The sequence below is a fragment of the Pogona vitticeps genome, chromosome 5 (genome assembly GCF_051106095.1).
Source record: "Pogona vitticeps strain Pit_001003342236 chromosome 5, PviZW2.1, whole genome shotgun sequence".
Taxonomy (NCBI): Eukaryota; Metazoa; Chordata; class Lepidosauria; order Squamata; family Agamidae; genus Pogona; species Pogona vitticeps.
Genome location: NC_135787.1, coordinates 132,296,679 through 132,322,764, shown reverse-complemented (window position 1 = coordinate 132,322,764; position 26,086 = coordinate 132,296,679). Strand labels below are relative to the sequence as shown.

The window sequence follows — 26,086 nt, the reverse complement described above, 5'->3', positions numbered from 1 at the left end:
TTCATACCTACTGTTAGAGTGAATCAGTTTTCATTTAGGTACCCTATTTCCCTGAAAATAAGATCTAACCTGAAAATAAGCCCTACTATGAATGCTCAGGATGCTCGTAATATAAGCCCTACTCCAAAAATAAGCTCCAGTTAAGTGAAACCCTGCCCTCCATCATTGTGCAGCTACCAGAAGAAGATGAAATGACTGTATTTGAATAAATGTAGATTGTTGTACTTGGGGGGGAAATCCCATGAAAATAAGCCCTAATGTGTTTTTTGGAGCAAAAATTAATATAAGACCCTGTCTTATTTTCGGGGAAACATGGTAGAGTAATACAGGTGGATATGTACCAACATCCATTCAGTTGGATGAATTTTTGTACAATGTTTTGAATGTTGTCCTGGCCTTGTGGAGTGTATGTCAGAAATGTGTATTTGGTTAGGGAAGTTTATTATTCCACAGATACATTGGCAATTCCTGTGGCATGGATGCAAAGGAAATTGCATGTCTATGAAGTATGCAAAGTCCCTATGATTTGTCTGTAATGTTTCTAGAAGAAGGCTTCCATGGAATATTGACTTAGAGAACTGAAACCTAGAAATCAAAGGTTGGGAAACTCTTCAAATATGCTATTTCATGAGGAGGAAGATCACCCAATAGAAAAAAACACCATGAAATTTCTTGATTCTTCAACATCTGATTGACTTGTTAAAAGAGAATGGTTAAGAAGGCCTCTTACTGTCTTAACTCTTACCTTTCCCCTTAAAGGAAAATCCCTTGGTTCATAATTTGCTCTTTACTCATCAGTGCTATTCATTTACATCAGAATTTTGTAGACCTGACTGGAAAAGAGGGATACTGTAGATTGAAGACCCTAGTTGTTAAGTTTTATTAACAAACTTCATACCTCTTGTTCTGGAACTCCTATTCTCAAGGATATATAGACTTAGAAACTCCATGTTAAGCCTTGGTCACATGAGGGAAATGTTATCTAGTTATCCCCCAGTTAGGTTGTTGCTTTTTTTCCCTGGTCACATGATGCAGAGTCAAGATCGAGACATTTTCCTGGCCAGTGGTATAACTGCAGAACATTTCCCAATCGCCAGGAGGGTTGTGTTATTTTGTACCTTTGTTGTACCAGTACATTCCTTACCAGGATTGCTTGGATGTATTCCCTGCCTTGCTTCTTTTCAGAATTGAAGCCAGGAAGGTGGCCACTGTGGCATGTACATTATTTTTAAAGTTTTTGTGCCCGATACATTGGTATGTTGGTAAAAGTATGTAACCGGAGGGCCTCCGCCATTACATTACTATCGAGTAATAATTTTTCCCTATGGGAAGAGATATTGAAATGTTGGTATGCCAGTGTTACTGGGGGTGTGTTTGTGATTGCCAGAACTGCTGTGCAGATATCCCAAGTCTATTGTGTACAGTTCATTTCTGCAGGAGCAGCCAGTGCAACAGAGGACACTTTCCTAAACAGAACCCTCTTCTCAATCAACGTTCCTTCTAATTTTCACACGCATCCCGCACTGTGTGTGAATCTGCCGATTGCAGGGTTCCATTGTGATTGGAATGAAAGGGCCTGGAAACAATCACTGTGGGTGCACAGGGAAGGAAGAAAATGGTCTGGAGGAGGGCCAGAGTCAAGCGAGCCCGCACCTTAGAGGGAGACTTCTTTCTGATATATCGATGTATTGATAAATATTATTTTTTAAAAAATATATAAATCAAATTGCTCCTTGAAGCTAAAGAGAAAATAAACTGTTATTATGGTGTAGTCAGTGATACAAATAGGAGGAAGTGAATCAATACTGCTAAAAGTTCTTGGGACATTCGTCCTGCAATATAAACCCACCACAATTCAGTACAACAGAGGTATGGAAAGTATCACAAAAACTGGACAACATTTCCTTTCTGTGACTAGAGCCTTACATATGTTTCTCTGTTCTTGTTAAAACATGTTGTTGTCTGTGCAGTTGGAAATCTTGGAAAGCTGTCTTATTCCAAGTCTTGCCATTGGTCCCTCTATCTCAGAATTGCCTCTGTGCACTCGCTGCAGCATCCAGAGGCTGAATCAGACAACATTCCAGCCCTGGGACTTTTTGCAGACAACACAACTACCCTACCATTGAGTTAGACTTTGGTAGCATGCATTTTTATTGCCATGATTCTTCAAGGTTCTTTAAGACAGTTCTCTTGAGATCCTGTGAAGAAAGACTCTACATCTACATTTATTGTTTGTCTTGTTTTGTTAAGCAGAGCTACAAATCAGAAACACATTTCTTTAGATTTCTAAATCTATGAGAATCTCTGGAGCTATGGAGCTGTTTAATAATGTTTCAGTTTTATAAAATGTATTCTAGATGATCTAGAATATTTTTTCCTTTTGCAACTGATATATTTGAAGCAGAGTGGATAAAATCAATTATTTTTAAAATCAAACTGATTCAAATCACAATTTAAATAAAATGATTTTTAATTTAAATAATCAAAATTTGATCTAAATCAAATCCACTCTGATTTGAAGTTTCCAAGTGTTTGTTATGTTTAAAATTTCTTGCAGTTTCTTAGTGGATACCATTGGAAAAGTATTTGTTGTTTGCTTCTGTTAGACTGGGGAGAAGAATCCTTACACAGGACTAGTTTAAAAATCCAGAGGAACTTCATTTTGGTATTTAAACCCTACCAAGTATGTCTGGAGTGCAGAGGGACTGATTGAAACTAAGCCCTGTTCCTCTGTATGTTTTTTATGAATTGGTGAGGTGTATGTAGAATAGGATGAGACTGAAATAATTGATATTAATAATTTGGATAATTTAACTGTTATAATAATGATAGACCATTGTTTGTCTCCACCGTAGCTCTGACACTGTGAAACTTAGACACTTGATAGTTATTGTGCCTACTAGGGGGAGCCTGAGGGTGTGCATATGGATTAATTAATTCTAGTTAATTAAAAAGTCTGTAGCCTACAGTATCACCCATGGAGTCACTAGGCAGCAGACAGTAGACTACTTAGGAGTAAGGGAGGGGGTTCCTCAGAATCATTTTTGAAAACAAAAGCCAATTTCCTTTCACAGGAAAAGTGTACCAGAGTGTCATTATTTAATTCTGTCATTGCTATTAAGATTTAGCTCCAAAAACAATAGTAATAATTAGCATTTCAAAGTGGATGCATTTTTGTAAAGTAAGGAAATGTTATGTTTTTCTCTTTGTGAAGAAGAATGATTAAAAAAGGGGGAGGGGGGAATCGCAGCCAGTGGCTGGGTGGTTCTGAGTGTTCCATCCAGAAAAGTAACTTTTGCCAGCTCTGTTTTTGTTTTTAGGCTTACAGAGTGGTTTTTCTCTATGTAGTAACCTTTAAAGCAATCCTAAATGTGAATTTATTCAGCATGACTGTTCCCATTTGGTAGACAGGGTGTGGCGAAGAGGTTCAACGTAGTCTCAGCTTGGTAATTTCAGATACTTAAAGTGGGATCTTAAACTTTGTGCATTGTGCATTGCTGGGCAAGATATACCTGTTGAATAGTAATTTCTGACTGCTTTTAAAGGCACAGGAACTCTGTGTGAAAAAAAAAGTGATAGAAGAAAAGGAGATAGAGAGGAACCTCAAGATACCTCAGGCCTCCTTGGTGACCACACCTGTGTTACATGAAAAGAAGCTTTAAAAAACCCCCAGCCTTCTATTTTGTGTCTACACAGCAACATTGAAAAGGAGTATGAGGAACAAAGAGGAAAGTAGTTAGGTGTCTGGCTGCAGAGTCAGAGATTGGAAGTTTGATTCCCTACCTGTGAGTAGAGCCAGACTGTGTAGCCTTGGGCAAGCTGCACAGTCCCAGGGAGTCCCCAGAAGACGGGAACAAGAAACCACTTCTCAGTACTGTATTCTGTACCTGGAAAATCCTGGAAAGAGTCATCATGAGTCAGAATTGTCTTAACAGCACATAATGATCATGATGATGACTGTTGTTGTTATTTATCTCACATTTCTGCTTATTAGAAAAATGCTGGAGATGGCTAAAGATTAAAAAATGGGGGAGGGAATTAAACAATAAAAACTGTTGTCAAAAAAACACTTTAAAGTAGAATCAAAACTTCGTACTAGTATAAAATATCTACTGTATCTGAATAATCTGATGGAGAAAAAGTGTCTAAATGGCAGAAGCGAAAAAGAAAAGGGGCCAAATGACTTTTCTGAAGGAGAGGGTTTCTCATCTGCGGTAGGACCGCAGCAAAGACCCTCTCGTGTACTCTTAACTGATCAACTGTCCACTGTGTCAGGACTCCGGGAAGGGGTTCTTCATCATATCCTGAAGAATTGGCAGCATGATGTGAGAAAAGGTAAACCTTTAGGTCTCCTATGCCAGTGTCACGTAAGAATTTACAGACCATAACAAAAACTTTGAATTGCACCAGGAAGTGTCCTGGTAAGCAAAGCAGATGTATTAAAATGGTAATAACCAACACTTTGAATTGTACCAGGAAGTGTCCTGGTAGGCAAAGCAGATGTTCTGAAATTGTAATAACATAGCCACATTCCTCTGAGTACCTTAGCTATTTCACCTTGGACTGGACATGGGAGCTTCATATTCATATTCCAGGGGATACATATATGAAGCTTGGTGCCACAAGTGCCACGGCGGTCCATTCCTGCCCTCCCAGAACCAGCCTGGTCCACTCACTGGGCTCCTCTCAGCACATGTGTCCGATGGTGGTTACATGGTGCCAGTCATGGATGTCATCCTGCTGACACTGCCCTGTCTCTCCCCACAGTCAAGCGTTCCAGCAAGGAGCCTCCCCACTCAGCTCCTGAGCAGTCGTCTGAGGGGAGAGGTGGGGCACTGCTGGCAGGTCTATGTTTGTGATTGGTGCAATGCCACCACCGTCAGATGTGAACGCTGTGAAGAACTCGGTGAGTGGACCAGGCTGGCGCGCGGGAATGGATCGCTATGGCACCTGTGGTGCCAAGCTTCGTATTTATATCCTCCTGGATATGAATACAAAGCTCCCGTGTCTACCTTGGACCAACTGATGATTCCAAAGACTCGTCAAGGACAGCTCCAAATAGTTGATGTGTAAACAAGGCATGTGTCACCATAGCCTACAGGACACACCAGAAATGGACAGAGGTGATAATGCTAACCTAAGCTGTTTCCTCTTTACTAACTCTTGTTTACTTAGTTTTGATAAAGTAAGACGTGTACGGCAAATTGTATTTGTACAACTAAAATTGATATGTCTTCTTCTCCCCCAATTCTGAAACTTCTTATGTATTCCTGTATTTCGCTTCCTAAATATATTCAAGGGCTGAAAAAAGTATACATGATGATGGTAAGGTTTAAGGCAGTGATGCTTTGCTTCAAAATTGTGATGCTGATTTTTTGTGAAGTTGAAGAACTCTAATAATGAAGAATACACTGAGTTTGCAAGATTTGCATCTTCCTAAATGAAATAAAATCACAGAGAAGTAGTTAACATGATGACCCAGTGTATCACCTGCCACCATGTCAATGTATCCCAGATCTAGTTCAATTTATTAGTACTGTATTTGCATAGTCAGACACATACATCGGTAGGGCTTACTAGCAGTGGACATTCTTCATAGCAATTCAGGCATGGCAGATTAATCTCGGTATGTAAAAACAGAGTTAAAATAATTCTTTTTTGCAACTGGCAGCATATGTTCCTTTGGTTTCAGTGGGGCTGGTGTGACTGACATTGATATTATATGTAACCCTTTAGGTGCTGTGGATCGAGGAATCCAGGGAATGGTCACCTAGAGATCAATTAAGAAACAACACTCTATCTATTCTGCCAAAGACAGTGACCTGCATGGTTCTCAGCCAGGCTGTTTTGCCTGCATAGTGGGGAAAGACTTTAAATGATATCTTGAACCTCTGAACCTGAATGCACAAGCACCATCTTTTCTTGTGTGCAGCTTGCATTCAAGAAGAATGGATATCATTCCTGGCAAAGACTATATCCCCCCTCCACATCCCCAAATGTTATATCATATTTACCTGACAAGGAATTGTGGAAAACTCAAAAGCTTGGGTATTTTTAACTTAGTGGTCCAATAACAGCATGACTCAACTGAAAATTTCTCTTATATGGATGGATTGCACAACTATCTTTTCTGTTTGCTTGGAGATGTTGACCTTGACAGAAATGTTCAAATATGTCCATTTGGCTCTTATAAATTTGACTGCCTCCAAGGTGTTTTTGTTGAAAAGAGCTGACTTTATTCTTGAAAGCAGATTATTTTTATTTTTTATTTATTTTATTAGATTTATACCCTGCCCATCTAGACCAAAGGTCTACTCTGGGCGGCAGAGTAGATGGGGCTTCACAGTTATGCATCACGTGTATTTGAACACATAGTCAAGATGTTGTATAGAAAGACAGACAAAGACATTAACAGTCAAGTACTGTACTACAGTATAAGGTATCTGTCTTGGCACTGTTAAAACATTGTTTTCTTTTCCTTATGACTGAAAATGTCAGCAAACATTTTACCTCCCCCTCAGGAACATTTTTTGAGGGCTATCAGACATAATTGGCTCGGGGGGCCATATGTAGGCAGTAGGTTACCAGTTGAGTATCCCAGGTCAATATTAACACGTGCACAGCTAGGGATTCTTTATGTCTAGTATTATTGTTGCTAATGTGTTAGGAAAGGGTTAGGAGCAAATAAAAGGTCCTAAGTAGCTATCATTCATGTTCTTGTTAAATAGCCATATATTGGACATCTGACTACATTGGTTCTCGTTGTTGCTACTGTTATTGCGATTATTACTAACACAGTTGCAAGGATGCGCTTGCTGCAGCTAAGCCAATATGTTTATGATTCATGCAAGGACAAAGGTTGTCCCCCCCCCCCCGCATCTCTTAGCTTAGAGGTTTCTTCTCCTCTTTAATCATCAGGGAAGGGAAAAAATGTGTGGTTCTTTGTCTTCTGCATTTTGTGACAAAAGAATTCCCATTTGAATTGCCGTGCTCTATTCAGGCTCCCTCCAAGCCTGTGGTTAACAGCAGTCAGTCTTTGCAGTGTTCTGACGTCACCCAGTGTATGCATAAGCTATGCTATTGTCTTACTGAGAGCAGGGGCTGTGGATTGCAGTATCTGGTGTCTGCTACCTATTTCTGCCTCACTGCATCAGTAGAAGAGACCCCGGCCTTCCCATGTCTACTAGATTTTAAAATAAACACTTCTTTTTTGGGGGGGGATTAATGATCTCTTTCTTCTACAACGAAGAGCTGTCGTGCTTTAAAGGCTGCAGGAGAAGGCGACTGGCAAAGTGAGACTTGGGAGAGGAGAGCAAAATCTGACGGCTGGATAGCTGTGGGAACTGCATTGCCTGGCTTCATGATCCCTGCTGTGTAGCAGCCTCATCCGTCCTCTCACACATTCCCTCTCTCTTTCTTTCCCCTTTTGAGACACAAGCATCTGGAGCCAGCCATGTTTGGCACTGAGTCGTCATGTAAGTAAATGTGTTGTCTCACTTGTCGTTCAGTATGGGGGGGGCAGGTCTTGTTCTGCAGCTTCCTTTCATTGCTTGCTAGCTGCATCTACTGTGCTGCAGCATTCTCCTGAACAACAGCAAAAACCGGTGGTTCTTGCCTGTTCGTTAAGGAATGAAGGATGCTTCGTTTAGACCATTCTTTTTTGTGTGTGTCTTTGGCGCTGGCAGCAAGACAGCATAGAACTGTCATTGATGCTGCATCCAGGCCGCTTGAAGATGGTAGACAAATGTGGTTTTGCTTGAGTGTGTTCATTATGAATGTGTGTGCACGACTGTCTCTCCTTCCTTCCTTCCCTCCCTCCCTCCCTCCCTCCCTTTATCAGAGATACAGTAATTAAAGTTTTACCTATGCGATAATGAGGGTGTTTGGAGAGATTGGCAGAATGCTACAGGATTATGCACTGGAGAGCTAGAACGTACTTGATTTAACAATGCAGCACCAACTCGCTGCCATTAGGTAATAGACATTTCTCAGATTTTGTTTAATATATGCAGACATTGCTTGCTAATGTTATGGTGTGAGGAGGACAAGCATTTGAGATGCAATGAAAGGAAGACATTTTTGAATGCAATGTCAGTGCTTTGTGTCATATAAAAAGTACAAGCCCCATTTAATGCAAAGAAGACAGCACAGATGTGGTCTTTGTGAAAATCAGATGCATTTGCTTAATTTTTTAAAAAAGAATCACAAGGAACCTAGCAAAAGTAAGACAGGATTTTAAGAAGGGCCTTGTTCCTGCTAAGAGTACTGATTGCAGTCTAGGCAGACAGGAATTGCTGGAGATCAGTTGTGCCCACTGAGGTGATTCACTGAAATGAAAATTAAAAATGGAATTTTGTGTAACTTGTTAGTATGTAGTGCAACCGAAACTGTTCTGTTTTGTGATCTAAATGTCCAAAACAATTTGCCATAGTGGTTAAGTGACATCTCTGATTGCAGATATCATAGTTCACTCAGAAAGATATCATTCTAGGATTACAGCTAGCCCAGAACCTAGTAGTTTCAAAGGGTTAATTGGTTCTTTAAATTCAACTTTACACTCCTTCTGACAGAATGTCTGTTCAAGGACAAAGCAGAAGAAAATGTGTGATAGCCTTTGCATTGCTATATCCCCCCGCACTCTTTCCTTGAGAAATCCTGCTTCATTTGGCTTCGCCTCTTGACTTGAGTTGGTGGATTTCCCTGCCCACCATTTATTTAGCAGCTAATATTGAAAGTCAAATGCCAAATACACTTTTAATTTGGAGAAAGGGCATTTGCCATTTTTTATGGGGAATATATTTGAAATAAGAAGTGCCTTAGAAATAAGAAGAAACCACCAGTATTATTACTTCAGCATGTTTTTCCTAAGACTATATGGTACAAAGATATAGTTAATGGTAAGTAGCTGTCTATATAAATACTGTAGTCCTCAAATGAAAAGCCATTCTTATTGTCTGCTGAGCAAGGGCTCTTTAGTAGAGTCACCAATGTGTTCCCGGTTTGACAACAGCTGGGCAAGCTTTTGTTTCCATGACATCCAGATTAATGAATTTTCCCCTTTTAGAGGAGTGGGTGGTGTGATGTACAGCTAACCTAACAAGCACCTATCTTGTAAAATGCATTTTGCTGGCATTTTAGGAAGACAAACAGCAAAGAAAACATTAAACTGAAGACTTTAACAAAAAGAAGACTCACCTTGAGGGAGGGGCTTTGCTTTGCTCCACCCCATTCTAGACAGGTTAATTGCTCTTTCAAGCTGAGAACTAGCAGCATAAGAGCCAATAGGTGGAAGCATTTCAATGGCCTTTCATTTTCCTCGTTATGGGAGGACCATTACATATCTGTCCTTTGTTTTAGGTCTGCTTGAGCTGTGCTTGCACAGTTAATTTCTGGTAACAAATTTAAGAGCAAGAAACAAAAAGTATACGACTCTGTGTTATTTTTCAGTGGCAAGGTACTTTGAAAGGTATTTTGGAAAAGGGTTGTCAAATGTGTCCCTGAACACCATAAGACACGCCATGCTTGTTTGAAACAGGAGGCCTTCAGCTTGTTGAATGCACACCTCAAACCACTCTGAATCTTCTCCTTTCTCCTGTTGTGTGTTTCTTCCTCCAGCACTACCTCAGACAGGTACCCTCCAGATACCAAATGATGGGAGTTGTGATCATGTCTGGTGGGCACCAAGTTAGGGAAACAAGATTCAAGTTTGCTAGTGTTCTGAGATGGTGTTAATTATTTGGGGGAAGCAAATTATTCAGGATTTTATTTATGAGCAGCATCTCGTAGTTTAAGAATAGGAAAAAAGCATTTTTCAGACCTTTCTTAAATTAATCCTCTATCATCCTTTATGTTTTGTGCCCTCTCTAAAAACCAACATAATTCTCTAGGTGAAAATATGGAAATTTCATGCATAATAGCATGCAGTCTCTTACTGCCTATAGTGGTGCATGAGTCAAAATAGTCGTCTGTTTCTGGCATAAGAAGAGAATCTGACTCCTTTAAATTAATGCATAGAGAATGAGTGCCTGCCTGGATGCATTCAGCTCACCTATGCCTTGGCCAGAGGGGATAGCAGTAAATTTGGAGGTGAAGGTGCTTATCACAAGAGTCCTTGTAGGCATTCCATCCTGGTAGGACAGTCCAAAGATGTAGACTGCTGGATTGGTGGATAATAACAATGGAGAAGCAGAACTTTTGTAAAGTTAATGGCTCTAAATTGTCCTTTCAAGACTAAACCTACAACTGAGAAGATCAGAGCTAATCTCAGATGGAATAGGAATGTAGATAATGCAGTTCTCTTTAGTTTCTGTTTCCTTAAATCACTGTCCAACAAAAAGAGAGGGGGAAAAGGCTCTGTGGTGCTTACATATAATCCAATGGTGGGTGATATTTTTGTTGTGTTTGTAATTTATTTTAGTAACCTATTTCAACTCTGTGCAGATTTTCATCGGGTTGGGCAACATAGGAGGTGAAGCAAAAATAGAAAAGCTCCAAAAATCAGGGCTGGACGAATGTGTCAAGCTCCTCAGCTGGAAGTAGATTTCAAAATGGGGGGGAAGCTGCAAACATATGTCAGAGGTGCAGATTTCAGATTCCATCTCCGGTGGTATAGCTGTCTCTCCCAGGCTTGTTAGAAAATGGGTTGTATGTTAGCGAGCAGTTTTGCTTTACAGGGGCAAGCCTTGTACCTTAACACTGGACTGGGAGGCACTTGAAGGTGGTGAGAATACCCACTAGGTGAGAGGCCGCCCTTCTTTTTTCTCCCAGGATTCTTCTGCAGAAGCCAGCAGATTCGGATAGAGAAAAGGCCTGCTTTCCACACCTAGCCTGGTATTCAGTGAGAAATCAATCCTGTGAATTTTCTGTAGTGTGGAAAAAGTGGACCATAACTTGACAACTCTTGTTATATGCTGTCAATTCAGAATGGAATTATAGTGATCCAAACAGGGCTTTCAAGGTAAGCGAGATTTTTAAGGACTGGTTTTGCCAGTCCCACTCCCCCAGTGAGTTTCCGTGGCCGAGCAAGGATATGAACCCAGGCCTTCTGAGTCCTAGTCTGTCACCCTGTCCACGACTACACCACTCTGGCTATCTAACAACCATTGTAAAATGTTAAATAAAATAGTTAAATAAATAGCCAGACTAAGCTTTTAAAAAAAAACAGCCTCTTTTTTGACACTAGAAGGAAACAAATTTGGTGCTAGGTGAACCTCCTGGGCAGAGCAGTTGAAAAATGGGGCATCTCCACTGAGAAGTCATTTTCCCTTGTTGCTGCCTATTTAGCTGTTTGGTTAGGTTCTTGTAAGAGTAACACACCTACGCCCCAAGAAACACAAATCCCAGAGATCCTTACATTCTGCAGACTTTGTTCTCTATGCAAAGGAAGAAGAAGTCAACAGGATGTGTCATCTGCCTGGCAACAGCAGTGTCATAATAAATAGGAAAGTCTGGTTTCCAAGGTCTGTGGCAGCCAGTTCACTGCTAATGTTAGGATTTGTAGGTCTTGGAATGTGTAAGAGTAAATGATTTAGGTTGTGGAGGTCATTTAAATATATCCTATAAATATAATAGGAGACTACAGCAGAAATGCAAATAGTGCCTAAAGAGCTTTTCTGTGCACAGTTAACACACCTACATACTGTAGTGCAACATCTCCTTAGAAATACAGACCAGGCAGCAAGAAACATGAGGTGGTTAAACTACGGTGGTTGGGTGGGTGGTAATAACGGAAGGATATCAAACTGTCCTCTATTTTTTTAAATTCTGAAAAACCCTTGAAGTGTAGAGAGGGAAGAGGATTGTGTTACATGTTTTCACAGGCCCAAATAATAAATGCTTTGAGTATTTAAGAAATGACACATTGGCTGCCTGTTTAGAATATCCCAATTTTCCCTCAAGGTCTAGGTCTGACCTAAATATGGTTTGTTTGAGGAATGGCTGTGCATCCTTGCAACTACTGTGGAAGATAGGATCACACTTGAACATTACCTCAGCAAATAGAAAAATGGGGCTAAATAAATGAATGAATAAATTGTAATCTGTAACTGAGAAGCCCAGCAGTTGCTGAAATAAAATGGAAGGTAACTCCCAGATTCTGGAACTCCCTCCCACTGGAGGCCATGCTGGCCCCATCTTTGCTGTCCTTCCGCAACCAGGTAAAGACCTTTCTCTTCAAGCAAGCCTTCCCTCAGTAACTGGCTGCCTGACTGTGATTTCCAGATGGATTGTTATGCATTACTGCTTTGACTGGGGTTTTAGCACTACTGTGTTTTCCATTTCTCAGTGGCATCTGTGTTTTTCATTTTAATTCTTGTCATTGTTTTTAGCTTTAACATTGCTAAATTACATAAACCAGCTTTGTATATTCACTGTTTTCAGCCTTAAATACAGTGGTGCCTCGCAAGACGAATGCCTCGCGGGATGAAAAACCCGCAAGACGAATGGTTTTTGCGATCACTATGGTGCCTCACAAGACAGCTTCTTTTATGGCCGTGCTTCACAAGATGATTTGTTTACAAGACCGATGCCTCACAAGACAAAAAAAAAATCATTCATCTTGCGAGGTTCCCATAGGAATGCATTGCAATGCATTCCTTTGGGAAACTGCTTTTCGCAAGATGATTTTTTTGCAAGACAGCGCTACTCTCAGAACGAATTACATTCTTCTTGCGAGGCACCACTGTATTGTCTTTCATTGATGTAAGTCGCCTTGTGTCCTCTTCAAGGAGAAAGCTAGGGTAAACATATTTTAAATAAATAAGCTACAGCTCAGGAATGATCTCTGTAGAAAACCCAGATACATGGAAAAGTTGAATGTTAGTAAACACTGGATGTCATACTGGGCTATATAAATGGGCAAATCACAAGTAACACATGGGTGGTACTTCTGCTTGGCACTGGCAAGGCACTGGATGGAAGGGAATAGATTTTGTTCTTGTCATCACGTTTCGAGGAAGACAATGGATTTTGATAACACTTTGAAAGAAGTGAAGAGCTGCTGTAAAGGAGAGTTAATCAAGACTGCTCCCTTCATCCTCTATGGGCAAGGATATATTTAAATGACCTCAGATGGGTTTGAGTTATTCTGAACTATGAATGTGGTTGAGTAGTACAGCAGGATATAGAATGATTCCTTATGACCAGTATGCTTTGTTGTATATTGATTAGTAATAAAACAATGCAGCTTGAGTCAAAGAGCTCAGTTGGACAATACAGTAGCTCCACTAAAACTGTTTAAATGTGGTAAATCAAATGAGTTTTCATAACCTTACACTTAACTAGTTCCATCATTATCCAGTCTAGCAGTTTTCCAACTTTCTTTTTCAAGGTTTACTTGAGGATTGCTGTTTTGTTTTTTTGTTTTTTGATGGTGCAATCCTAAGTACACTCATGGAATTGAATGTTTCTGAGAAAACCTTCTAGTACTGCACTTGTAATAACATGGTTATTCTCATTCTATTAAATCAAAGTACTGTATGTGCAAGTCACAATCATACAATATTTTTCTTTGACACTCATATCACTGTTAAACTCAGTGTTATAGTACTGGAAATTACAGACTTTGAAAGATGCAGTTTACAGAGTTCCTTTCAAATGGTAGATTTTTAGAGGAAATTTGTTAATCTGAAAATCATGGGCCATACCCAAGGGCCACCTTAGCCTGTTTGACAACCCAGTCCTGGTTAAAAAAAAAAGCATCTCCACTATCATGGAAAAAAAATAAATTAAATGCAGGGCCAAGTAACACAGCTGACTGTTGTTCTGCAGCCTTTGGATAGTGGTCATGGACAACCTCTGGTTCATGGTCCACAGTTTGAGAACTTTTGATCTAGGCTACGTTTTTACAGTGTTCACATTAAGAAGCCATGGAACTGGAACATATGCATCCTACTGTGGTTGCCCATGAAGCATTGGATGACAGTAAACTGCCAAAATGAAGAAATAAATGGTCTAATAAGGCTAACCTTTCAACATGGAATTGTTAGGCTCAGTGTTCTCTGTTCCATGGTCTTTCATGCCTTGGTGGGTGGCCGCAGTTCAAGAGTGCTTGGCCCTTTCTGAAACATTGAATGAAACAAATGTGTATTACCAAGCATCTATGAACACATTTGCTTCTTTCTCTTTGGATATAATCCAGGGCAAAATTTGCACAAGTCCTACTGAAAACAAAAAGTGCTCATAGGTTCATGGGAATCTCCATGTAGGAATGATGGGGTGAATATTTAAGAAGCCTTTGCATTAAAAGGCTAGGCAAGGTGAAGAGAACATTTATGTGGTGTTCCCTGGCAATTCAACACCATTCTTTTGTCCTTGGAACATGTGATACATTCTTTTCAGGATACAGTATGCCTATTAAGATAGTGTGGGAGACTAAACAATGATGCATCTTTAGCTGAGGTTTATTTGTTTTATTTTTCAGGCAATCGCCAATCAAATTGGGTTGCTTTGCTCTCCTCTGCCTGTTCCATTTTTCACAGACCCTGCAATCTTCAGATGGCCTATTTACTTAACTGAAAGCCCCAATTACATATCGTAGCATTTCCCTCTCCTTCCCAGATGGTCCCCTCATTGCAAACTGGGAACAATCCTCTGTTGGTAGGAAATGCAGGAAATGATTGGCACAGACCCAACACCATAGACATGTGCACAATATGATCAGCATTGCATATATTGCTTCAGAATAAATTAGTATCTGAATCTGAAAGAGTGGAACTGTCAAATGAGAGGGAAATATAAGAAGAATTGATGTTTTCCTTTAGCCTGGCTGGCTCTTAATACTAATAGCTGTTCAGCAAGAAGGGGTAGCTATAAGCTTCAATACCAGCTGTGCTTTGCCGTGTGCTGTTGTGTTATTCTCAGCCACTGTGAGAAGAGGCATTTACATTTAAATTTGCATCTTTTCCATCTTTAAAATGAACAGCAAACAAATGAGCACAGCTAATGCATTTGTACTATAACATTAGCACAGTTATAGATACAGTAATACTGTAGTGGTGAAACACATGCACAGAAACCCATTCAATTTACAGTATACAGTATTACTTTATCCCAGTTTTTGTTGCCTATAATGACAGATAAGCTATTTTCAAATTCTTCAGTTGTTCTCAAACTGTAATCTAAATGAACTATCATAGTGTTACTCTTTATTTCAAATCATATGAAAAAATAGAAATTTAAAAAATACTTTTTAAAAACGATAATGACCAAAATTGTGTGGTCAGTACAGCTGGCAGCAATTCATATTTGAAGACAGCTGTAGCTTTGATAAAGTAATGGGCTCCATTTGAGGAGAGCCTCTTTAAAAAAAACATCTGTTGTATGGTTTTTTAGATGAACTACACTGACTAGGAGAATGCTCAGGGACAGCGTGGAGTAGCTGCTACTCCAGTCTTTTTTTAAATAAAAAAGCACATTAAATGTGGAATTAAAACAAATACTGACAGAAAAACGTACACGTAAATGCACATATGATACTTTAGGAAATTTGGGCAATGAGTCTGAATCTGAAGAGTGACACAAAATTTGGTTTGTTGGTGCATTTATCCTACATAGACTGCACAGGGAAGGGATGAGTGATCTCAGTGAGACCAAATGCACATCATTTTTTAGGTTATCCATTTCTTCTATTTTAGCCGCATGTAAGTTGCCATCTTTAATGTGTGGATCTGATTTTCTTCTATGCTGATTTTTTTCTATTCAACACTATTTTGGTTTCCACTCCCAATACAACCCTAAACTGGCTTTAAAAGTCTCCTTGTGCCCTCTATGGGGCAAACAGACAATATTACCAAGTTCCGAAGGCCCCCAGAACCCTCCCCAAAATACTTTATTTAAAAAATGACCTTGGAGGGTATAAGAGGGCTTTTCTCCATATTGAAAATATCTAATATTCAGTTAAATTAATTTTCAGTTTATATATCTATATATATTAAATTTGGAGTAAGGTGTCCCTTCTGCCCTGGTCCACATGCTGTTCATGGATTAGGATTTGAGAGGTAATGACCAGCCAAAAATTACGGTATTTTTTCCATGTATAAGATGACCCAAAGTATAAGACGAATCCCCCCTTTTTCTAACCCCAAATTAGAAAAAGCAGGGATCAAAAGGCTCCCTTTTTGCTACGCCCCATGCCTTGGCAAAAGGCAAGGAAAGTGGCTGTCAAAGTGACTGCCACTTTTCCTCGCCTTTTGAGAAGGCATGGAGTTTAGCAAAAAGGAAGGGGAGCCGTTGCTCCCCCTTTTGCTAACCTCTGTGCCTTGTCAAAAGGCGAGGGCACGCTGGAGCTGTAGACGGCTCCTCTTCCTTTTTGCTAAGCCCAGCACGCCCTCGCCTTTTGAGAAGGCACGGAAGTTAGCAAAAAGGGAGCAGCGGCTCCCCTTCCTTTTTGCTAAAGCCCCACGCCTTTGCAAAAGGCAGTGGTAAAGAGCTGGCTTCCGTGTATAAAACGACCCTCATTTTTTTCTCAAATTATTAAAGGGAAATGTATCATTTTATACACGGAAAAATACGGTATCTGTTGAGCTTCACAGGAGAATGGAAATTTGTACCTGAATCTCTTCAGACGTGATTGAGCATTGTGTCCAGTGCACCACTCTTCTTGGAAACTGTACTTAGGTTTTTCAGCTTATTTTTGGATTACTAATAACATAGAACTATGTTTCCTGAGAGTTCTTATATAAGGCAATTAAGATTATATAGATATGTCCTGATTTCTTCTTCAATAGGCAGGTCTTGTAGTTTGTAAGATTTGTTTTTCTGACTTACAAATAGAGAGTAAGAGGGGCAGAAGTATGTGAAGACCTGGCAGAATGAGTTGTGTGTTGTCCTTAGGTCTAGCACACTAATGGTGTAAGCTGCCCCTCAGATTGCTTGAGGATGGGCTTCTAGAACTGCATGGCAGTTCTGAGTGTGGCATGAAGCTCATACGGTTTGCCTTTACTATTTATTCTTGCACTGTTCTGACTTGGGAGACAAAGAACTAGCGTATTTTTTCCGTGTGTACGACCCACAAAATAAAAGACGACCTCCTAATTTTGACCCTTGCTGGAGGTAGTGGAGCAGTTAATGGGCAACTGCTCCTCCACCTCCCTCTCCTGCTGCTGCCACCTCTGCTACCTGATCACCTCCTCCAGTGTGACTGCTGGGGCTTACTTCCAGCTCACCTTGTCACCGCCTTGTCCCGTGCCTGAAGGGAGCACTGGAGGAAGTGATGCGGTGGCAGCAAGAGGTGGCCGAGCGCGTGCAAGTGCTCCTTTGCCTCTGCCTCCGCCTCCTGCTGTTGCTGCCTCCGTCCCTGGAGGGGACAAGGCAGCAACGTGAGCTGGAGGTGAGCCCCGGCAGTCGCACTGGAGGAGGCAATGGGCGGCGGCAGCAAGAGGTGTCCGAGCACGGACGATTAACTGCTCCTTTGCCTCTGCTTCCTTCCGTGTATAAAACGACCCTCAATTGCCCCCCTAATTACTTTAGGAAAAAGTATCATCATTTTATACACGGAAAAATATGGTAAATCCAATTGTTAGTCCCAACTAGAGTAGATCCATTGAATTGGTGGAATATACAGAAGTACTGATTTACTAAGTTTCTGTTGATTCAACTGTGACTAACAATAAGATAGAACTCTTGGATTTTACTAGAGTAGGCTCTGTATAAAACAAAAAAATAGCTGTCTCTGTTAATGGTAGTGAGGATAGAAATCCAGGGCCCATTACTGTGGAGTAACTTTATGAGGATCAACCAGAACTTTGTAAAAGATTGTATAAGTCTTTAACTCACTTGAGCGCTTCATGAGGCTGAGTGGTACAAGCAACACTGGTGGAGCACATGTTTTGCTTGTAGAAGGTTTCAAGTTCAACCTGTGTCATGTCCTGTTAGAAGGATATCAAATGATGTCAAAGATCTCTAACTGAGATTGTGCAGAGCCACACTTATTTGGGTGATGTTAGAGTACACGGATATGCAATCTGACTTAGTATAAAACAGGTTCTCATATTCAGAGTATGTGAGCATAAGGACTGTTCTGAAACCTAAGACTTTGCATTTCACCCTTCTTGACAAACAGCTGAGCTGAGTGAAAGCCAATAGCCACTGAATCAAATTAACACAAGTTAATTTTATAGCTTCCTTGAAAGCTGTTGATGATGCAAGAAATTTCTATCGTGCTCTCAGTCATTCATCATTATTTTATTTAGTAACTATGAGTATAAGGGGGCCAATAAGAAATGTAAAGTAATGCACATTGGGGCAAAAAAAAAAAATCAAAACTTTAGTTATCAGCTGATAGGTTTTGAGCTGTCTGAGGGATCAGGAAAGAGATCTTGGTGTGCTGGTGGACAGCTCAATGAAAGTATCACTCCAGTGTGCGGCAGCAGTGAAGAAGGCCAATTCCATATTAGGTATCATTTAAATTTGGATATTGAAAATAAAACAGCCAACATTATAATGCCATTGTTCAAAACACTGATAAGGCCATACCTGGAGTATTGTGTACAGTTCTGGTCACCACATCTCAAAAAAGACATAGTGGAACTGGATAAAGTACAGAAGAGAGCGACTAAAATAATGACTGGGCTGGAGCACCTCCCTTATAAGGAAAGGCTACAACGTTTGGGGCTCATTAGTCTAGAGAAAAGGTGCCTGGTTCTGGGGAGACATGATTGAGACACATAAAATTGTGCAGGGGATGGATAAAGCAGACAGAGTGAAGCTCTTTTCCCTCTCACACAATACCAGAACCAGGGGACATCCACTCCAATTGAGTGCTAGCAGAGTGAGAAGAGACAAAAGAAAATATTTCTTTATCCAGGCTGTTGTTAGTCTGTGGAACTCCTTGCCACAGGATGTGGTGATGGCATCTGGCCTAGATGCCTTTAAAGGGGGATTGGACAGATTCCTGGAGAAAAAGTCAGTCGCAGGCTACAAACCATGATGGGGGTGTATAATCTCCAGGCTTAAAAGGAAGGTACCTCAAAATGCTAGATGCAGGGGAGTGGTACCAGGAGACAGGTATCTAGTCTCGTGTGCTCCCAGAGGCATCTGGTGGGACGACTGTGAGATACAGGAAGCTGGACTAGACGGTCCCTTGGCCTGATCCAGCAGGGCTCTTCTTATGTCCTTACGTTCTTAATTTAACACACACCATTGCATTTTTCAGTGCCCTTGGTGTAGCTTCCAAACCTCTTTCTTTAAGGTTCTCCCACCCACCGCTCTGCTGTCATTCTGGATGCACCTTGTAACTGCCACCATAGAATCCTGTGTAAGACTGCTACTGCTGGCTTCAGTGGTGCTACAATCTTTTTAAAGATAAAGCATTCTAATAGCCATTGGCACAGAAGCGACTGCAAATTAATGTACTGTAGATAGTTGCAGCAATCTAACAGTAGCTGTGTGTGTCAGCCTTAGACAACGATTACTCCCCTGAAGCTCAGTTTAGGCCAGGCTTGACAGTTGTGCCGGATGGCAGTGTGCATGGGAAGCTTTATTACAGAAGTATCTTGGTGTCTGTTCCTGAATCTTATTTAAAGGTACAGAACCTCTGTGTAATAACATATATTCCATGCTGGATAGCTCAGTTGTTTAGGTCTCTCTCTGTGAAGCCAGAGGTTGGGAGTTGAGTTTCCCTCCGTGCATCTTCGACAGGGGCTGGGACTTGCTGACCCCATAGGTTCCCTTCCAGCTCTGCAATTCTATTAGATTACTATTAGGCTGAATCTTCCTTCTGTTACCCCACAACAGAATGTGCAGACTCCTTTTACTCGTGGTAGAGGTGCTATCAGATTCAAGTGTTGTAGTCGTATCCAACTCCAGTGTTCTGTAATTCTGTGTTGTGAGTGCAATTTGTCATGCAATCTGGGCATCGTAAGGGAACCCTTTATTTTATAACTCAATAATGCTAATTTGGTTTGTTTGTTCATAACTGTGTTTATGTACAACCTCTCTGCCAAACCATGCAGGATAGTTTAGCGCATTTTAAAATGGATTATAATCTAATTTTAGTATCATCTTCCATGAAGTTAATTATTTTTAAAGCTCCTTGCAGCAGTTATGAAACTAGAAACCTGTGACTGCATCATCTGAAAAGGAATTTCCAGAGGGATAGCCATCCCAGCATGTTGCAGCAAGACAACAACACATTTTGTGGCAACTGAAGAACAAAAGTCTGTTCTGTAATACAAGGTGTGGTGGACTTCTTTTTGATGAAGTGGGCTAGAACTGCAGTTTCACAGTATTCTGGAGAACATGCGTATACTGCAGGTTAGCTGCAAAGGCATGAGATCACTTGTAACACATGGCCAGGTTGCAGTGCTTTTTTTCTTTCCTTTGATTTGCTGAGCATCGGCATCCCCATTGTCACTGTGGATGTGTAGGGAGCTGGCCGCAGCATCACATAATGAGAATTTTATGCCTTGCTCCCAATCGGTTGTGTGATTTTAATTATGGATTTTTAGAAAAGGAATTACACATCTGCATGTGTATATGGAGGAGAAAAGGAGAGGGAAAAAGATCAAAGATACAATGGCAATCAAGGGAGAGCAAAGGGTTGGTGAATGGGAGAGATGGGGAGAGGGAGGCAGATGGCTGGTGAGGAAAAGGAGCTGTCCAGTAAAAATTGGAACAGAAAAGAATAAGATAGGACATCATTTTGAACTGCTGTAGGGTTTGGCGTCATGTGCTACAAAAGGAGTTGATGAGAGTTATTGTTTAGTAAGCTAAAGTGGGTAGACCTAATGATTATGTATGCTACATTGAAGATTGCCTTATAGTCACCACTGGTTCATCACTGTTATCCAGTACTGGCAACTGTGATAGTAGCGGCTTTCTAAGGTTTCAGGCATGATTCTTCCTTAATCCCTCCTGGAGATTGAACCTGGGACTTTCTGCATGCACAGCATGTCTCATACCATTAAGACACAAGCTCTCTAATGGTCAGAGAAAAGAAGAACATTGTTTTCTTGTTTTAAGGCTGTAAAATAGGATTTATTGATTTTGTGTTATTGTGTTATACAATAATTGTGTTGTAATTTAATTTCCTAGGTAAAAGAAATTCTGTAAATAATTTTAGAAATATTTGCAGATAGGCATTGCATTTAAAAGCTGCATGTACAAAAAGCATGCAAAATCCTTCTCCTATGACTCCTGTGATTCTCTTTAATGGTGTTACGTATGAAAAAAAAATTATCTCGTAAGAAATGTAATGGGAACACACTTTCAGCTCTGTTCCATTGGTTTACTGATGAAGTGATTCTGTCAAGAAATGTAAGAGTATGTCGATACTTTATTAGATCACTTTAAAAAATCAAATAAATTGCAGCTTTCATTGAAAGCAATTTGCAATTTGTCAGATTTTTTTAGTAGTCCAATAAAAGGCATGACTCCAGTATTACATTTGTCTAATCTTAAGGATCACATGGCATTTTCCTAATTCTGTCAAGAAGAAAATATCTCTTGTTTGAGGAAATTACTTCATCTTTTGGAAACGGGGCTACTTGAAAGACCACCTGCCTCCTTATGAGCCTGCCCATTTGTTGATATCACCAGAAGAGTTTCTTCTACAGATGCCCTTCTAAAAGATACAGGTGGCAGCCTGAAAATGTTTTCTCCCAAGTGATGGGCTACAATTATGTAAATTTCACCCTCAGTCTTACACTCATTGTGCTTATGGAACCTAGAAGCAATGTAGATAAATAAGGCTTAAAAATATGAGAAGCTTTGGAGTTGCCTGGAATTATTGCAGCAAAGAAAATTCTCATACTTAAGATCCCCAGATGAATTTTGAAATGCTTGTCAGTGATTGTCTGATTTCAACCTGGTATTAACCATTTACTAGGACAGTGTCAACTATGACAAATCATAGGCTTCTATGATTCGCCCTGTAGGTCTGCCTTAAGTTGGTCTGTAAAGAAAACGTTCAGAGTACCTCTCAGCAAGGTCTGGCGTGAGAATCCAAGTGTGTAGATTAGTGTGATCTAGAAACCTTTTTTCCATGCAGATTTCCATGCAGATTTCCTCCAGCAGATCCATGGCCCCAAAAAGGTTGGAGAATTCCAGGGCTAGCAACATTTATCTAATTGCAGAGAGAGACAAAGAAGGAGAGCGAGAGGAAGATGTTAAACACTAATCCACAGCAGAAGTATAGTGAACAAACACTTTGGCTAACAAAAGAATGGAAGGTGATTTCCACATGGCTTTCCTTTTATGGTATTATGTACAACAGCTTGGCAAGCCCCTTTTCTTTCTTTTAACCCATTCCCCAGATATATTTGACTACGTTGAAATGGAAGCAGAATGAAGTCTAATGGCTTTGGCCCCTACATTTATTTGGTCCGTCCTACAATGTCTGCATTATTTTAAAGGAATATGCTTGTGCTGATTGTGTTGGATATTGCTGGGATCATTACATGTGTGCTGACAGTGTTCCTACTTGCCTGTCCGTGCACTGCGGTAAATGTGTAGACAGGCAAGAAGGAACAAATGGTAAATAGAAATGGGGGAGATGAGTAAACAGAAATCAGACAGTTTATGTCGACACAACACCGTTTCAGCCCGCTGCAGTTTTGTCTAATCCTAATAATGAACCAGCATACATCTTGACCTTTCCCCAGAATCCCATCCATTTGTATTGTACTCAAACTATGAGGAGGCTAAACATGTTCCTAGAAACGTTTTGAAATGCATGCTGAACTTTTGCATGGTATATGTCACCTAAAGTTAATATTTGACTTTCCCAGTCGATTTGCTTTGCAAATCCTATTTCTCCTTCTGTTTGCTTAGTTTCAAATTGCAGCAACTCTGCAATAAAGCTATGAGCTTTAGTAAATATCAGTTTTATACTCACTATGCCCTATGGGGGCAGGGTGGAGAACAGATTTGGTTTCCTAAAATAAGCAGCTCTATTAATATGACTGGGGAAAAAAAATCAGCATTTGCTCTTGAGGTTATACAGTAGTTATATTTCAAAGGCTGAAGTGACTTGATGGAGAAACAACAGTGTTTAAGAAGACCTGCTGCTGCTTTTTATGATGATGATGATGCATGGAGAAATAATATGATTACTATGTAAGAAGTTGCAAGGTTGTTTCTTATGTTTGTTGTTTCTTATTGTTTGTTATAGCTCATGATTTTGTAGAGATACCCCATGGCTTATAAATGATCCATTCATAATCAGCAGGTGGATGTGACAGTTACAAAATAGCTCCGCACATAACACACTGCTCTTCTTTATGGATGTAGAGAGGTCTTAGAACTGTAGAGCTAGAAGGAACATCATGGATTCTATCCCCTGCCAAAGCAGGAAATCCACACCTACATTCCCAAGGAAGTGCCCACCACCATCCAAGGCAGTCATTTCCATGACTAAATAGTTATTACTGTCAAAAGCTCTTCCTCATGTTTGGGAAAAATCTCCAATTAATTTGAATCCATTACTTTGGATCATACCTTGCGGGGCTACAGAAAACAAGCTCATTCCATCTTCCATGTGACAGCCCTTCAAATATTTCAAGATGGCTGCCATGTTGTCCCTCAGTTTTCCCCTCTCCAGGCAAAGCATACCCAGCTCCCTCATCCATTCCTCATAGGGCTTCATTTCCAGAACATTTACCATCCTAGTCATCCTTCTCTGTACATATTCTGGCTTGTCCTTCCCACACTGGTGGTGCCCAGACCACAAATGTAGTCTGACCAAAGCAGAAGAGAGTGATAGTATTGCTTCCCTTGATATGGATGTTATACTTCTGTCGATACAACTGAATATTGCATCAGCAAAAAGTATAGTGTCCAGATAAAGGGAAGTAGTATTCAGACCAAATGACTGTTTCTAATTCTCTCTCTCTCTCTCTCTCTCTCTCTCTCTCTCTCTCTCTCTCTCTCTCTCTCTCTCTCTCTCACACACACACACACACACACACACACACACACACACACACACACAGAGAGAGAGAGAGAGAGACAGAGAGAGAGGGGGGGGCAAAATGGTTGTGGCCTTTTGATGCATTTTGTAAAGTGCAGAGTATATAACTGTGATCCCCCAGTCTGCAGTCTAAAATTATGCAGTCCAAAAATACCCACAAATGTAAGATCCTATCCACACCTGTAGATCTAATCTTTGCCTTGCCTAGATAATGGGGAAAATAATGTTATCATCATTATACAATAAGATATGTACAGAGGAACAACTGTTGTGTCTGAAGAAACTCCCAATTTCATTTATTTTTGCTGGTGACTTCCTGCTTCATCCTCCCAACAGCTCTGTGAGGTAGCTTGCTGAGAAATGGGCAAAACTGTTCCAAGCTTACCCATTCATTTTCTTGGCTAGATGAAGATTTAAACCTGGAGCTGTTACATACAGCACTGATGTTACCTGTCTGTCATGGGTTTGGAGGGAAAGTTCCATCCTATGGGGAGTGGAAGGCGGGACATCAGGAGGAGGGGCTGTACTGTATATATATGTGAAGCCTGTGTGGAGAAGTCAGCAGAAGCTGGAGGAGAGCTGAGAGAAGAAGCTTGAGTGGGAGTCTGTGTGTCAGACAGGGTACTACTGTGTGTCAGTCAGTACCAACCTGATAGGTTCAGGTGTCTGTATGGGTAGCCAGAACTGATAGGTTCAGGGTCTGTGCTTTATTTAAAGGTGTTCTGTGTGAACCAAACTGGTGTATGTATGATTGAGACTAAGCCACGTTACTGTATCTTATTCACTTGATCATTTTATTTTCCCTGTTTGTTATTTAAATAAACCTTATTCCTTTATTTGTTAAAAATCCATTCCTGGTCTGTGTGACTCCTTACAGGGAATGCTTGGTGGCAGCTTCGTGAAACTGTGGCATATCCCAGTAGGTCTGGGGTTGTCACATTGATTGGTGTCCAGCGGGTGGGATACGACTGGTCCAGTTGTCCAGTGGTCCAGCAAAGCCTTGGCAAGTGTGCCCAGAGCAAGGGGGGTCTAGTCAGGGACAATCTAAGGGCGCGTAGGTAATCTTCTAGGCGTACCTCACGGGGAGGTGCGCTAGTGGAAGAACGTGCCAACTGGGGACTAGATTAGGGAGCTCTGAGGCAACCTGTTTTGGCGGGAAAAAAGCTGAGGCAAAAACTGTGCGAAGTAGCAGTGATCTAGCCTGCCTGCTGAGAGGCCTAGCAGAGGGGGGTAGACTCTGGCTTGCAACAGTTGCAAGTTAGTGCTGAAGAACAGCAGCAATCTATAGAAGGCTGGTTCTGAGGCAAAAAAAAAAAAGTGGTCGCTTTATTTTGAGGCTTGACTTTTGAAAGCAGCCTGTTCTGGGGGGGGGATTATGCCCTTGACTCGAAGCCAAATGGCAGAAATGGGTGAAGTGAAAGACCCCCAGGTTGACCAAGGTTCTGAGGATGAATTTGGCTCAGTGCAGGGTGACAGCACGGGAGAACAGAACCCAGAACTCAGAAAAATGCTCATAGCCCAACAGCATGAACTGAGGGTGAGGGAAATGGAGGAAAGGGAAAGAGAGAAACAGAGACAATTTGAATTGGAATTGCAGAGAGAGAAAATGGCGTTTGAATTAAGAAAATTGGAACTGATGAATCAGAACAATAATAACAATAGGGATTCTGAGGGAGGCCAATTGTCTAAAACTGACCTGAAGAAATTCCCTGTGTACCACAAGGGAGATTGTCCTGAGGTGTTCTTTTCCTTAGTGGAAAGAGCGTTTGTGGACTTCTCAGTAAGGGAAACTGAGAAGATGACCATTATGTGATCTTTAATCAGTGGCAGCCTGGCAGAAGTCTATGCAGAGATGGCAGAGGAACTGATGAAAGATTTTGCAGAATTTAAAAAACTGGTGTTTGCCAGACATGGGATAAATGCGGAACAGCTGAGGCAAAGATTCAGGTCCCTCACAAAGAAACCAGAGCAGACTTTTACCCAAGTGGGGGCCCAATTGGTGAGGCTGCTAGAGAAATGGCTATCTCAGGAGGGAACAGAGACCTTTCAGCAGCTCAAAGACTTGATAGCGCTGGAACAGTTCTATTCAGTCCTGCATGGGGAACTGAAGTTCCAGGTGAGGGAAAGGAAACCGAAATCTGTGGCAGAAGCAGCCGAAATCGCCGATTTTATTTCCCAAAT

General features: G+C 40.9%; 1 protein-coding gene across 9 annotated transcripts in view; it reads left to right on the top strand.

The window, feature by feature from the left end:
* ST7 (suppression of tumorigenicity 7) overlaps positions 1 to 26,086 on the top strand; it is a 139,982-nt gene that overhangs the window by 36,795 nt on the left and 77,101 nt on the right. For 2 of the 9 annotated variants that reach the window (XM_078376727.1, XM_020789706.3), the window contains exon 1: positions 7,018 to 7,475. The exons of 5 other annotated variants lie outside the window; for them this stretch is intronic. In XM_078376727.1, coding sequence (XP_078232853.1) covers positions 7,454 to 7,475 — 22 coding nt within the window. In that variant the 5' untranslated portion in view covers positions 7,018 to 7,453. Of the gene's footprint in view, positions 1 to 7,017; positions 8,898 to 26,086 lie in introns of those variants that run through there. 2 more of the 9 variants (XM_078376729.1, XM_078376728.1) reach the window with 2 other exon arrangements.